This window comes from Notamacropus eugenii, chromosome 2 (assembly GCF_028372415.1).
Source record: "Notamacropus eugenii isolate mMacEug1 chromosome 2, mMacEug1.pri_v2, whole genome shotgun sequence".
Classification (NCBI taxonomy): domain Eukaryota; kingdom Metazoa; phylum Chordata; class Mammalia; order Diprotodontia; family Macropodidae; genus Notamacropus; species Notamacropus eugenii.
In genome coordinates this window covers 76,613,949-76,627,833 of record NC_092873.1, presented here as the reverse complement: position 1 = coordinate 76,627,833, position 13,885 = coordinate 76,613,949, and the positions used below count along the sequence as shown (strand labels likewise).

Genomic DNA, 13,885 nt, shown 5'->3' with positions numbered 1-13,885 from the left:
CCTATTTTTCTCTTCATTAAATCTACTTTAGTTTTAACTTTGTCTGAGATCATGATTACTACCCCCATTTTTTTCTAATAAATTCTACACCCGATCTTTATTTTATGTTTGTGTGTATCTCATTTCCTATTGCTCCTGACTCCTCTACTTTACTTCTACCCACTATCTTGTCCTCTTATACCCCCCTCAAAGATCCTTCCCTTATGTTCTCCCCCACCCTTTCCCCTTACCCTCTTGTTTCTATCTGAATTTAGAAGACTTTTATAACCTTCCAAATATATGTTATTCCCTCTATATCCCATACTTTAAAAAATATTAGAAGAAAAATTTCCATAGATCTTGGAAACAGAAATTGAAAGACTCCTCTGGCAACTCCTAAAAAAAAAAACCCAATATGAATACTTCAGGGATACTATAACCAACATTTAGAGTTCTCCAGTCAAGTAAAAACTACTGCAAGCATCCAAAACAAAAGAAGTCAAGTACTGCAAAGTCACAGTAAGACTCATATAAAATTTGGTAATCACCACTTTAAAGGAACAGAAATCTTAGAAACGATATTGTAGAAAGCAAAGGATCTAGGATTATTACCAAGAATAATCTACTCAGCAAAACTGAGTATAATCATAAGAGGGGGTTGGGTGGACCTTTAATGAAATATAGGACTCTCAACTTCTAAGCATTCCTGATAAAAAGACAGGAACTGAACAGAAAATTTGAAATTCCAACACAGGACTCAAGAGAAGCATAAAAAGGTAAATATGAATGAAATATCATTAAAGGACTTAATAAGACTAAAATGTCTACATGGGAAGATGATCATGTAACCCTTCAGAACTTTGTCATCAGTAGGAGTCTAAGAGAGACTCTAATTAGACAGAGGGCCTGGATATGATGTTATTATGTTTGAATGATCTCAAAAGAAAGGAATAGGGAAGAGGAATGCACAGGGAGATAGAGGAGAGAAAGGAAAAATGGGGAAAATTATCTCATATAAGTGGGGCATGCAAACAAGAGTTTATACAACAGAAGAGGATTTGTTGGGGAGAGAGATAGAGGGAGATGCTTGAACCTGTCTCTCATCTAAACTGTTTAAAGGACGGAAGAACATACATACACTTATAGTTGGGCACAGAAATTCATCCCACACAATAGGGAAGTAGGATAGAGGGAAACACATAATTATAACCATAACTTTGAATGTAAATGGGATGGACTCACCCATAAAACAAAAGAGGATAGCAGACTGGATTAGAAATCAGAATTCAACAATATATTGTTTATAGGAAACACAGCTGAAACAGAAAGAAACACAGAGAGTTAAAATAAAGGGCTGGAGTAGAATATGTTATGCTTTAGCTGAAGTAAAAAAAAAAAAGCAGGGGAAACAGTAATGATCTCAGACAAATAAAAAGTAAAGTAGACCTAATTAAAAGAGATAAGTAGGGAAACTACCTTTTGCTAAAAGGTGCCATAGATAATTAATTAATATCATTACCAAACATACATAGCACCAAATACATAGCAAGTAAATTCTTAAGGAAAAGTTTATTGAGTTACAGGAGAAAATATTAAAACTGTAATACCTAAATTTGTTATTAAGGGCGTAAGATTCTTTCAGATCTCAATAAATCTAGCTATAAAGAAAGAAGTTAAAGAGATGAATAGAATTTTAGAAAAGTTAGATGATAGATCTTTGGAGAATAACAATTAGGAACTGAAAGAAGTATACCTATTCTCAGTTGTGCATGACACCTTCAAAAAACCTATGTATTAGGCCACAAACAAATATAGATAAATTCCAGTAAGATCAGGGCTTAAGCTAGGATGTCTATTATCACCATTATTACACAATGTTGTACTAGAAATGTTAACTACAAGACAAGAAAAATAAATTTAAGGAATTAGTGCAGGCAAAAAGGAAACAAGACTAGTATTTTTTGCAGATGATATAATGGGTTACTTGGAAAACTCTGGAGCATCAACTAAAAAACTAGTTGAAATAATTAAAAACTTCAGCAGTGTTGTAGGATATTGAAAAAAACCAGACAAATCATCAATATTTCTGTATATTACCAACAAAACCCAGAAAGAGGAGACAGGAAAAGAAATTCTATTTAAAATAGTTATGGATAGTATAAAATACTTAGAAATCTAGCTGCCAAATCATATAAACTATATGAACACAATTAGAGAATACATCTTACACAAATAAAGGAGATTTAAATAACCAGAGAAATATTAATTGATCATAAGTAGGCTGAAGCAATATGATAAGTTAATTTACTTACTCAGTGCCATATGAATAAAACTATCAAAAGATTACTTTATAGAGCTAGAAAAAAAATAACAAAATATATTTGGAGGCAAAAAGTTAAGAATATCATGGGAATCAACGAAAAAAATGCATAAGAAGGGGACCTCACAGTACCACATGAAACTACACAATTTGTGTAATAAATAGGTTGATCAATGGAAAAGATTAGGTACACATTTACAGAAACAAATGAACATAATAACCTAGTGTTTGATAAACCAAAGATCTCAGCTACTGGGGCAAGAACTTTTCGTGGTAACTCTTGGGGAAAAAAGACTCCTTTCCTTTCCTTTTTCCTTTCCCCTTTCCTTTCCTTTCCTTTCCTTTCCTTTCCCCTTTCCTTTCCCCTTTCCTTTCCCCTTTCCTTTCCCCTTTCCTTTCCTTTCCTTTCCTTTTTCCCTTTCCTTTTTCCCTTTCCTTTCCTTTCCTTTCCTTTCCTTTCCTTTCCTTTCCTTTCCTTTCCTTTCCTTTCCTTTCCTTTCCTTTCCTTTCCTTTCCTTTCCTTTCCTTTCCTTTCCTTTCCTCCTCTCCCATACTCTAGCTGCATTTGAGCTAGAGGAGAGAGGGCCAGAGGCCTGTCCTGCACCCTTTCCTCCCACACTCTCCCACCCCCCTCCAAGGGAGGGAGGAGCTTATTCTGTACCCCAGTTGATTCCACTTTAAATGTCCTTAATCTGTAGAGGTAGGTTTAAAAAAAAAAAAAGAGCCCATGTCTCTTTCAAGAATAAAATAAGATCTTTATCACTGCCTTCCTACTGAGACTGTGGTTCTAGGAAGTAGTCTTCCTTTTCTCCACCACACACTGGTTGTAGGGCTCCCCGGTATTCTTAACTGTATTGTATTGCTGCATTACTCAGACTTCTTTGTCCTTCATGCTGGAAGATGACCAATGACATCAAGAAGATGATGTCTTGACTTGCAGTGAACTGGATTTAAGTGAGGCAGGGACTATGCAAAGTCACCAGCCTCACTCTCTCCTCCAGAGCCATCTGGGTCAAGTGGAGACATCTAGATCAAGACAACTGGAGATGGCCCCAGATGAAGTGGGAAACCTTGGCGTTTTTAAGCTAAGATCTTTCCCAGGTCTCAGTTTGACTCAGATTTGTCTATGAGCAGAGAGAACTTTAAAATTAAAAAAAAACCAACCCCACAGACCATAAAATCTACAAAGCTATATTATACTTAAAAGCTCTGAATTCAGGTCCTAGTGTCTGTCACAGAAAAATTAATGAAAGCTCTGACCATTTTTTATATAAGAAAAGTACTTTAATGTATGTTGCCTGCTCTGTGAGAATCTCAATAAAGAGCACCATGTGCTGCAGACTGCCAAAAAAAAAAAAAAAAACCCCACCAAAAATCTCACTATTCAACAAAAACTGTTGGGAAAACTAGAAAATAGCCTGACAGAAATTAAGTACAGACCAATATCTACCAATGTAAGCTCCAAATGGATACCTCATTTAGTCATAAAGGGTGACATCATAAGCAAATTAGTGGAGGATGGAATAAGTTATCTCTCAGATATATGGACAAGGAAAGAGTTCATGACTAAATAAGATATAATAGAGGTTCTTGATCAGATTAGGTCTTGTGTGTATGTGTGTGCATGTGTGTGCGTGCATGTGTGTGCACACATGTGCATGTGTGTGCATACGTGTATGTTTAGATAGTTGTCAAGGACATTTGATGGGCAATCTAGACTGTAGCTATATTTCCTGTTACTCCACCATCTTGACTTTATATAGAAAGAATTCTATCCCTTATTATCTTTCCTTTCCATTTAGTCCAGACACATTCTTTGATTCACGGCCCTTGTACTTATGTCATCCTTTACTATCTGTACCCCTCATGGAGTTCACATTTTTGAGGTACCTATTTTGAGGTTCTTCTAAACAGTTGCTATTATTGCCTTGTACACCTTGGTCCCTGATCATCTTTTTTCTGTTGTCTCATTTTTTTTATTTGCTTTTTTTTGTTCATTCTTTTTTGTTGTTTATTCATAGATGCCTGAATTCTTTTATCAGACCTAGAAGCTGTATTTCCTTTTTTGGTTGATGTCTTCTGTGTTGATTTATCTGCTTACACTCATGGTCTTTGAGTTTTCTTCTGTCTTAGATGCTTGATAATTTCTGTCTTTCTTCCTTATTTTCCTTTATTGCTCATTTCCTGACTCTCTCATCTTTAATGATAGTTTTCCTGGGGGCAGGATCTCCAAACCTTGTCAACTACCTCCCATGCTAGGCAAGTCATAGTTCACAGCCTGGGTCTATTGTCTCAAGTGAAATCTGGAGACAGAACTGATCCCAGTTGGGTACCAGGCTCTTTCCTTCAGGTTTAGTGGAGCGTCACATATCCCGTAGTCAGAGGTCCCATCATTGATCCCTCTGTTCCTCAGTTCTCTGGCCTACAGTACTACCACTCCTGAGCAAATTTCTACCTATTTAAAGTCTGAATTTCTATGACACTGGGAAGAGAGCTGACTTCTGTTAAAAAAAAAAAAAGCTACACTCCCTTTGCTCAGACTAAGCATGGTTATGCTGCTCTACTGAGATTTAAGCAAATATCTGCCACCTGGAGTTTATATCTCTACAGAATTGGGTGGAGGTAGGGCAAGAGAGTGGAGTTCAGTTCTACTGTAAGGTCCTGTGCTAGCTTGTGCTTGCTAGATTGGCAGCTAGTTTACTGCCAGAAATGTGGTATATAGTAGGGGAGGGGGTGCTGAGTGAATATTCTTTAAAGTTAGGGAATACTGGCCATCTCTACTCTTAGTTCATCAAGTTTTTAACCTTGTTCAGGTTCTTGGTGTCCTAGACCACAGAGACAGTTGAAATTGCTTTATTTTTTATACATAATTTCTATTTTGGAGAGATTTGAGAGGACATGAGGACTAAAGAAAAATCTTTTCCCTTCATCTAGTTGGCCAACATCAAACCAACATCAGTATTAAATGTATATGCTCCAAATTCCTTAGCATCTAAATTCGTAAGGGAAACATTAACTGAGATATAAGAATGCATAACAGAATTTTAATATCCCTCTCTCAGTTTTGGATAAGTCTAACTTTATTTTCCTATAAACCAAAGAAAAAATATAGAACTGAACAAGTTGCTATAGAAACTAGAGCTAAAAGATTTATGCTATCTTTTAAATTGGATTGCAAAAAAATATATCTACATATTTATGTGTATGTGTGTTATATGTGTATCTAGACCACATAGAACTTTTACAAAAATTTATCATACATCAAGGCACAGAGATATCACAAACATGTGAAAAGGCAGAAATAGTAAGCAAATCCTTCACAGATGATTATAAAATAAAAATAGTTATAATTATTGGTTCAGGGAGCACATACAGACCCAAATGGAGAATTAACAATGAAATCCTAAATAATGAGTGGGTCAAAGAACAAATCATAACAACAACTAAAAATTATGTGAAAGATAACAATAATGATGAAACAAAATATCAAAAGTTCTGGGATGCAACTAAAGCAGTTCTCAGAGGAAAATCATATCCTACAAACATATCTTAACAAAATTAAAAAAGGAAGGATTAATGAACTGAATATGTTTTTAAAAATTAGAAAGCCAACCAATAAATGTAAAATAAGTACAACAAAGGAGACATTTAAAATTAGATGAGAAATAGGTCAACTGAAAACCCAAAAAACCATAGAAATTCTAAATGAAAGTGAAAGCCAGCTCTTTTAAAAAGCTAATGAAATTGATAAACCTTTAGCCAAACAGACAAAAAAGAGATCAGAAAACCGAATCAACAAAATAACAAATGAGTAAGGTGATATCATAACAAAACTTGAATTCAAAAAAACCAGAACCTGATATCACAATTATATGCTAAGAAAACTGAGAACATGAAAGAAATAAAACAATACCTTCAAAAATATAAAATACTCATACTAACAGAATACCCAATAGAGATTTTAAATAATTCGATCCGAGAAAAGGAAATAGAACTAGCTGTAGAGTAACAATCAAAGGAAAAATGGATAAATTCACAGGAGAATGAGAAATGATGGATTAACAAGAGAATTCTATCAAACTTTGAAAGAACAATTAGTATACCTTCTATACAAATTACTCTCAAAAAATTTAGAAAGCACCCTTTTATGAGACTAATATAGTCCTAACATATAAACTAGGGAAGGATAAAACACAGAACTATAAACCGGCATCATTAATGAATATTGATTCCAAATTAGTTTAAGAATGTGTTCACTGTTAACAAGTTGGACTCACTCAAAAAAACTGTTCAGAAAACCGTAATGCAGTATAGCAAAAATTAGGTTGAGAGCAACATCTCATATTAATATCAGAATAACCTCTCCAAATATATAGATGACTTAAATATAAAAGGTCATACATTATAAAACAAATTAGAGGTGCAGGGAAAGAAATACCTTTTACAACTATGGATAAAGAAAGAATCCATGATCAAGTAGGAGATAAAGAGAACCACACAGAATGGTTAATATTGATTATATACAATTGAAAAGTTTTTACACAGAATAAATTGATGCATTTAGAATAAAAGGGTAACAACTGAATGGGAAATTTTTTTTTGCAATAAGTTTCACCTGATGCTATGCCTTCTCTCTAAAAGATAAGCAATTTGATAGAGATTATACATGTGCAGTCATGCAAAACTTATTTTCATATTAGCCACATTACAAAGGAAAATACAGACAATAATTACTATTCCAGTACATTCATAAACAATAATTTGTTTTAGCTTGTACTGGTCCTTTGTGCTTGAAGAGGACCAAAATGACATGATGTCAGGGTGATATACGAGCTTGGAAGGCTCTATCATAGGTCAAGCATAAATAGTCCGTATAAACATTTGGGATGCTCATTTCACATTTCTTTTGAGTTGTTATAATTCTACTTTGCTTTTAGAGCACAGCACCTTCTTTGTGTCAGTGTCTCCCATGTCTCAAAATAGATTCCAAAATTCTTCAGAGAGACCTTGAGAGTGCCCTTGTATCACTTCTTCTGACATTTGTGTGAACACTTGCTTTCTCTTCAAAATAATCTTTCAGGCAAATGTATGCTTGGCATTCAAACAATGTGACCTTTCCATTGGAATTGTGTTCTCTGCATGAGAGTTGGAATGTTTGTTAGTTCAGCCTGAGAAAGGACCTTAGTGTACAGTACCTTGTCTTGCCAGCTGATCTTCAGAATCTTCCTAAGATAATTTAAATGAAAGTGGTTCAATTTTCTGGCATGGTGCTAGTTAATACAGTTTGTCTCTAAGAAGGTAGTGTTTAACTTCTTCAAAAGTAGAGTGCAAGTGAAGATTAGAGAGCTGCAAGAGGAAGAAAGGAAGGAAGGAAGGAAGGAAGAAAGGAAGGAAGGAAGGAAGATGAAATTCAGTTTTATACCGATATAACAATTGAAAGCACTTCTATGATGCCCTGAACACTATTTATAGGCCAAAGACCTTTGGTTCATCTCAACTACTCAGCTCTGATGAAGCCATACTGATCAGTAATAAGGACATGATCCCAAAGAGATGGGCTGAACACTTCTATAGTGTTCTCAACAGACCATCATCAACCAATGCTGAAGCCATTGACCATATAACTCAGGTTGAAGTCAATCCCTCTCTAGCTGAACTCTCAACTGAAGAAGAGGTTTTGAGTGTCATTAGGTTCCTGTTGTATGGGAAAGTGCCTGGTGCTGATTCAATTCCAGGAGAAATCTACAAGGAACCAGGTCCACTGCTCATATAAAAGCTGACTGAATTCTTTCAGATTATATGGCAAGAAGAGATTATCCCACAGGAGATAAAGGATGCTTCCATTGGCCATCTCTATAAAGGAAAAGGAAATAGGTTGCCCTATGATAATCACAAAATTAGGGGTGGAAGGGAAGTGGATTTCTCTTAGTCATGGCAGGCAAGACTCTTGCCAGAGTTCTCCTTTATTGGTTGATCTTTCACCTGGAAGATGGTCATCTACCCCAGAGTAGGTGTAGCTTCAGAAAGGGCCAAGGAACAGTCAGCATGTTTGCTGCCTGACAACTCCAGGAGAAATGCCAGGAGCAGAAACAGAGGTCTGTACACAACATTTATCAGCCTAACCAAGGCCTTTGATACTGTCAGTAATGAGGGCTTGTGGAAGATCATCACAAGATTTGGTTGCCCAGAGCAGTTCATCCGTATTGTATGTTAGTTTCATGATGGAGTAATTTGCACAAGTTCTGGATAATGGACAATGCTCTCGCACTTTCCCAGTCCTGATGGAGTGAAGCAAACCTGTGTGCTTGCACCCACGCGTTTTCACATGAATTTGTTAGACAGTTTCCTAATTGATATTTATTACAGTGGTTAGATTTCCAGGACTAAGAGGACATACAAAGATGACAATATTGGAAAGATAAATAATTTTTAAAGACTTAAGATTAAATCAATTAAATGACTAACCATAACTCCAGAGAAATGATGATGGAGCATGTTACCCATTTCCTGAACAAAGAGGTAGGTGATGGTCTCAAGGTCCAAAATGAAACATCCATTTAATATGTGGTCACTGTGTGGATTTGTTTCACTTAACTATAGATATTTTTACAAGGGTAACTTGATCAAGGAAGAGCCTTTCTCTTAACATAGAATATGCATTGAGATTTTGGTATTACAATATATTAAACACTAAAGGGAAATAGGAGGGGACAGGAATAAGGGAGGCCTGGAGAGCAATCTAACAGGGAGAACAGGACAGGTAAAATGATCATAAGCAAAACAAACTTGCATGTTAGAGAAAGAAACATAAATGGTGGATTAAAAGAAAAGAAGGAAAGTAAAAATCTGGTTTGGGGAAAGACAAAGGCAAGAGAAGAATTACAGCAGAGAGGAAATAGATAATTTCACTTACAAGATCACAAGTGTCAAGCAAACTGACTTATTCTTTTATACTTGAAAAGTTTAAAAGTCAACACTGTAACTTCTCTAAATCCTGTCCTTATAGGCTTATCATAAAACCCCTGGAATGAAAGGATTTAGAGAGACAGCATGGCATCAGATGGCAAACATGTCAACAGCTAGAAAAGGAGGAAACTAGAGCTTGAGAAATTCTTGTTCCCAGTCAACATAGCTGAATGACAACATCAATTAGAAAGAGTTATCATCATGTATGCCCAAACTATGTGGCAAGCATTAGCCTGAGTAGATATTCTCTAAGGAGTGTGGCTCACCATATCCTAGACTTACTTTTCCCAACATTGACTCATTAAATTAAAATTTACATCTGTCTCTATCCAATCCATTTGGCTAATGTGAGAGGACCCTAGTCTCTTGACATACAGGAAACACTGGAAAAGCTGATAGATATAGATCTCTCTCTCTCTCTCTCTCTCTCTCTCTCTCTCTGTCTCTCTCTCTCTCTATATATATATACATACATACATATATAATTATATTAATATATATAATTACATATATATATATTTAGTTTCTAGTTTCAAACTCTTTACTTGTGGTTCTCAGTATTTCATTCAATAATCTAAAGAAACTGGGAATATAAAATATAAATAATTACCCTTGGTTTCCATGTTCCATTCTTGAAAATCCCTGGTGATCTGCCTGTTATCCAATCACACAGTGTGTGAAAAAGAAAAACTAGTTTGGACCACTTCTTCACAGAAAGGACTCGGGCACAAAAACTTTCAGGGATGGGCCCTAGACTCTGTTGTGGTGTCACCATGATGTCACCTCAAGTTTTTGTAACAAAGGAGACTGCCTATTTGTGCTTTTGGGCCACCATTAGAAACTTCAGAGGCCTATGATAATTAAAAGGAATCTATTACATTATAGAAATGGAGAATCCAGAAGCTAGAAAGGATCTTAAAGGATTTCTTTATACAAATGCCTTTTTGTTGCACAAAATTCTGTAATATCCCCTTCTGTAACATTCTCTAAAAGTACAATATTCATCTTTGCCTGAATCCCTCTAGTGAGTGGGGACTAAACCTCATGAGGCAGTCTTTTCTATTTTTGACCTGAAAAATGTGCCCATAAACAGAAGTAGCTTTAGGGAAAAATGGGTTAATATTTCTAAGTCTATAATGCCTCTTCTACTCCATATGAAGTACATGTAACAAAGTCATAATAGGGGTAAGTCAATTAGACTTTGCCTCATGCCTTTGATATCTAGCAGGTAACTTTGATCTCTCCCAACACAACTATCTTCCACTGCTATCCCTGAATTCCATTGGCAACTTACATAGCCCAATCACCTTATCCAAGTTCAATATGCTACCCCCAAGGCCTACCTTCAACCAGTACCCGATCCTAGCTAGATTCTCTGGATCACCACCTCTGCCAGCGTGAGAGCCAGAGAAGACTGTCCTATTCTACTCACCCCTCACTCACTTAATTTACCTAACAATGATGACTAGGAGGAAGACAGAGACCACAACAACAACATAGAGCTTTAAAGTTTGCAAAGTACTTTCCAAATATGTCATCCTCACAACAACCCTTAGGTGCTACTATCCCCATTTTGCAAATGAGAAAACTCGAATAGTCAATAAGGATTTATTAACTGCCTGCTATGTGCCAGAACTGTGTTAAATTCCGGAGATACAAAAAGAGGCGAAAGACAGTCCCTGATTGCAAGGAGATCACAATCTAATGGTAGTGTCAACAAACAAACAAAAATGTACAAATAAGCTACGTATAGGATAAATAGGAAATAATTAATAGAGGGAAAGCACTCAAATTAGGAGGGATCAGGAAAGCCTCCTTGTCGAAGACTGGACTTTACTTGGGACTTGAAGAAAACAAGGGAAGCCAGGAAGTAGAGACGAGAAAGGAGAGTGGTCCAAGCATGGGGGATAGCCAGAGAACTTGCCTGGATCCAGTAGAGGGAAGGTGTTTTTTATGGAATAGCAAGGAGGTCATTGTCACTAAAAAAATGAATACGTCAGGGAGTAAAGTGTAATAAACCTGGAAAGTCACGAGGAAGCTAGCTTTTAAAGGGCTTTGAACATCAAACAGAGGATTTTGTATTTGATAGAGAGCCACATGAAAATCATCATGGTGTTGAAAGGAGGATGGATGGGAATGGGGAGAGACTTGTGGCAGACATCACCAGTAGGGCTATTGAAATAGGACAAGTGTAATGTAGTGAAGGCCTGTAACAGGGTGGTGACAGTATCAGGAGAGGAAGATGTATTTGAGAAGAGTTGCAAAGGTGAAATTGACAGGCTTTGGCAACAGATTGGATATGGGGCAGGGGGTGAGAAAGAGAGAGAGAGAGTGAGGAGTCATACCTTATACCATGCAAAAGGAGGTATAATTTATACCACGTTATACCAAGGGTGTAAGCTTGGGAGACTGGGAGGATAGGATGATGGTACCCTCAATTGTGATAAAGAAGTTTGAAACAGAAGGAAGACTTAAGGGGAAAGATAATGAGTTCCATAATATGTCTACTCAACACCCAGTTCAATGTGTCTGAAAGGCAGGTGAAGATGTGAGTCGAGAGGTCAGATAGGTAGTTTTGAGAATCATCAGCATAGAGATGATGATAAATCCACGGAAACTGATGAGATCACCAAATGAACTAAGATAAAGGAAGAAGGGAAGAGGGTCCAGAACAGAGGCCTGTAGGACACCTATAGTTGGTAACAGTGACCTGGATGAGAATCCAGCAAAGAAGACTGAAATTATGTGGGAATGGTATCCCAATTCTCTTATAATACCCTCAACTACTATTCTTTGCCTTTCCTTTTCTTTCAACTTCTTTTTTTGTGTTATCTTCCCCCACTAGACTCTAAGTTCCCTAAGGGCAGGGACTGTCTTTTATATTTTTTGCATCCCCAATGCTTAGTATGGTGCATGGCACACCATAGGCACTTTGACTGGCCTGCATTTATATAGTACTCTAAGATTTGCAAATTGTTTTACAAAAGTTATCAAATTTATTCCTCACTCCCTATGAGGCTGATAGGTGCTATTAACATCCCCATTTTAAATAGATAAGAAAACTAAATGGCTGATATATATTGACTTGCCTAGACTTAGCCATCTACCTGCCTAGAACCTCGAGTCTAATTAATACTGAATTTCTAACTAATCTTGAGAATGCTTCTTGTACAAGTGGTAGGAGGTGGAGGAGGAGTAGTTGTAGTAGTAGTAGTAGCAGTAGTAGTAATAGCCAGCATTTTATATAGCACCTACTATGTTCCAGGTACTGTGCTAAGTGCTTTACATGTATCATATAACTTGATATTTACAACAACTCTGCTATTCTTATTCATTTTTACAACTGAGGAAACTGAGACTGAGAGAGGTTAAGTGATTTGTCCAAGGTCACACAGCTAGTAAGTGTCTGAGGCTGGATTTGCACTTAATTTCTTTTATTCTAAGCTCAGTATTTACTATACCACCAAGCTGTCTGCCTCTCTGCTTGAAAATTCTGTCAGCTGTTCTTGCCACAATATTGTACTTTTCCAATGATATGCCACTACTATATATGCCATGTAAAGTAAATGAACACCACCTGGTAGCCCATTCCGGTCAGTTAAAGTGTCATTTATTTTGGAAAAAAAATTCATATTTCCCATCTGGCTCACTCTTGAAAGTTTCCTAACTCTGATTCCTTGGGAGAAACTAACACTTTAATTTTCTGTGTCCTCTTCCTATCACATATATCCCTTTTTTCCATTTTTTTCCCATGCAAATCATCATTGATAATATGAGGCACCCTACTTAATGCTCATCATTTGCCTCTCTGTTGCATTTGGGATAATCTGCAATTTCAGTTCTTTGGAGATTATAATTTTCTGTTGGTGTGCAGTCATGGAAGAATATTGTTCTTAAAAACATGGATTTTGGATTTTTGTGTCAGAAATACAAAATGCAACATGATATCCAATGTCATCCAATATGATTTCCTTCTACTCAGGTCTAGGCCCAGCTCATTGTTTTTCTGTAATATCTGTCCAATATATATGTGCTGATAGTCTAACTTAATGGGTTACCCATTCAACTCTATGTTATCGTCTAGAAAAAAGTGATCATTCATTTGGTTTTTCCTGTGTGAACAGAATAATCTCTTTTAAAAGATTATAAAATACGTTGAGGAAACTGTATAGTATTCAGCCAATGCCAAATACAAACAGGAACATCTGGAAGACATCATTGTCTACAGGGAATCTCTTTTCCATTTGGAAACTAAACAGGACATTCAATATGGCAATGGCAAACCACCTTGGCAAGCATATATCTCCGTGTTTTAGCCTAGCTTGACACAGACAATCAAATGATCAATGAACAATGATTCGTCTCTGTGGGTGCAACTAATCAAAACATCATCTGTGTTTTTAACATATGTATTGAAAATACCTTGTTGGAAGGAAGCCTCTAAAGAGGCTATATTTTGCTGTACTGAGAAAGCATATTGTTATGCTTTCTTAAAAATAACACAGTACAATTTTGTATTTTCTATACCATTTTGGTCAATTTGTGATTACAAAAACGTATGTTACAAACTATTTGTAAAATTTTGCCTGTTCATTTATATTTTTGTTAGGATATCCTCAA

General features: G+C 36.3%; 1 protein-coding gene across 3 annotated transcripts in view; it reads right to left on the bottom strand.

Moving 5' to 3' along the window:
- LOC140525563 (uncharacterized) overlaps positions 1-9,986 on the bottom strand; it is a 66,338-nt gene extending 56,352 nt beyond the window's left edge. For 2 of the 3 annotated variants that reach the window (XM_072641066.1, XM_072641067.1), the window contains exon 1: positions 9,876-9,980. In XM_072641066.1, coding sequence (XP_072497167.1) covers positions 9,876-9,888 — 13 coding nt within the window. In that variant the 5' untranslated portion in view covers positions 9,889-9,980. Of the gene's footprint in view, positions 1-1,221; positions 1,296-9,875 lie in introns of all 3 variants that reach the window. The other variant, XM_072641068.1, reaches the window with a different exon arrangement.
- Between the last annotated feature and the right edge of the window lie 3,899 nt (positions 9,987-13,885).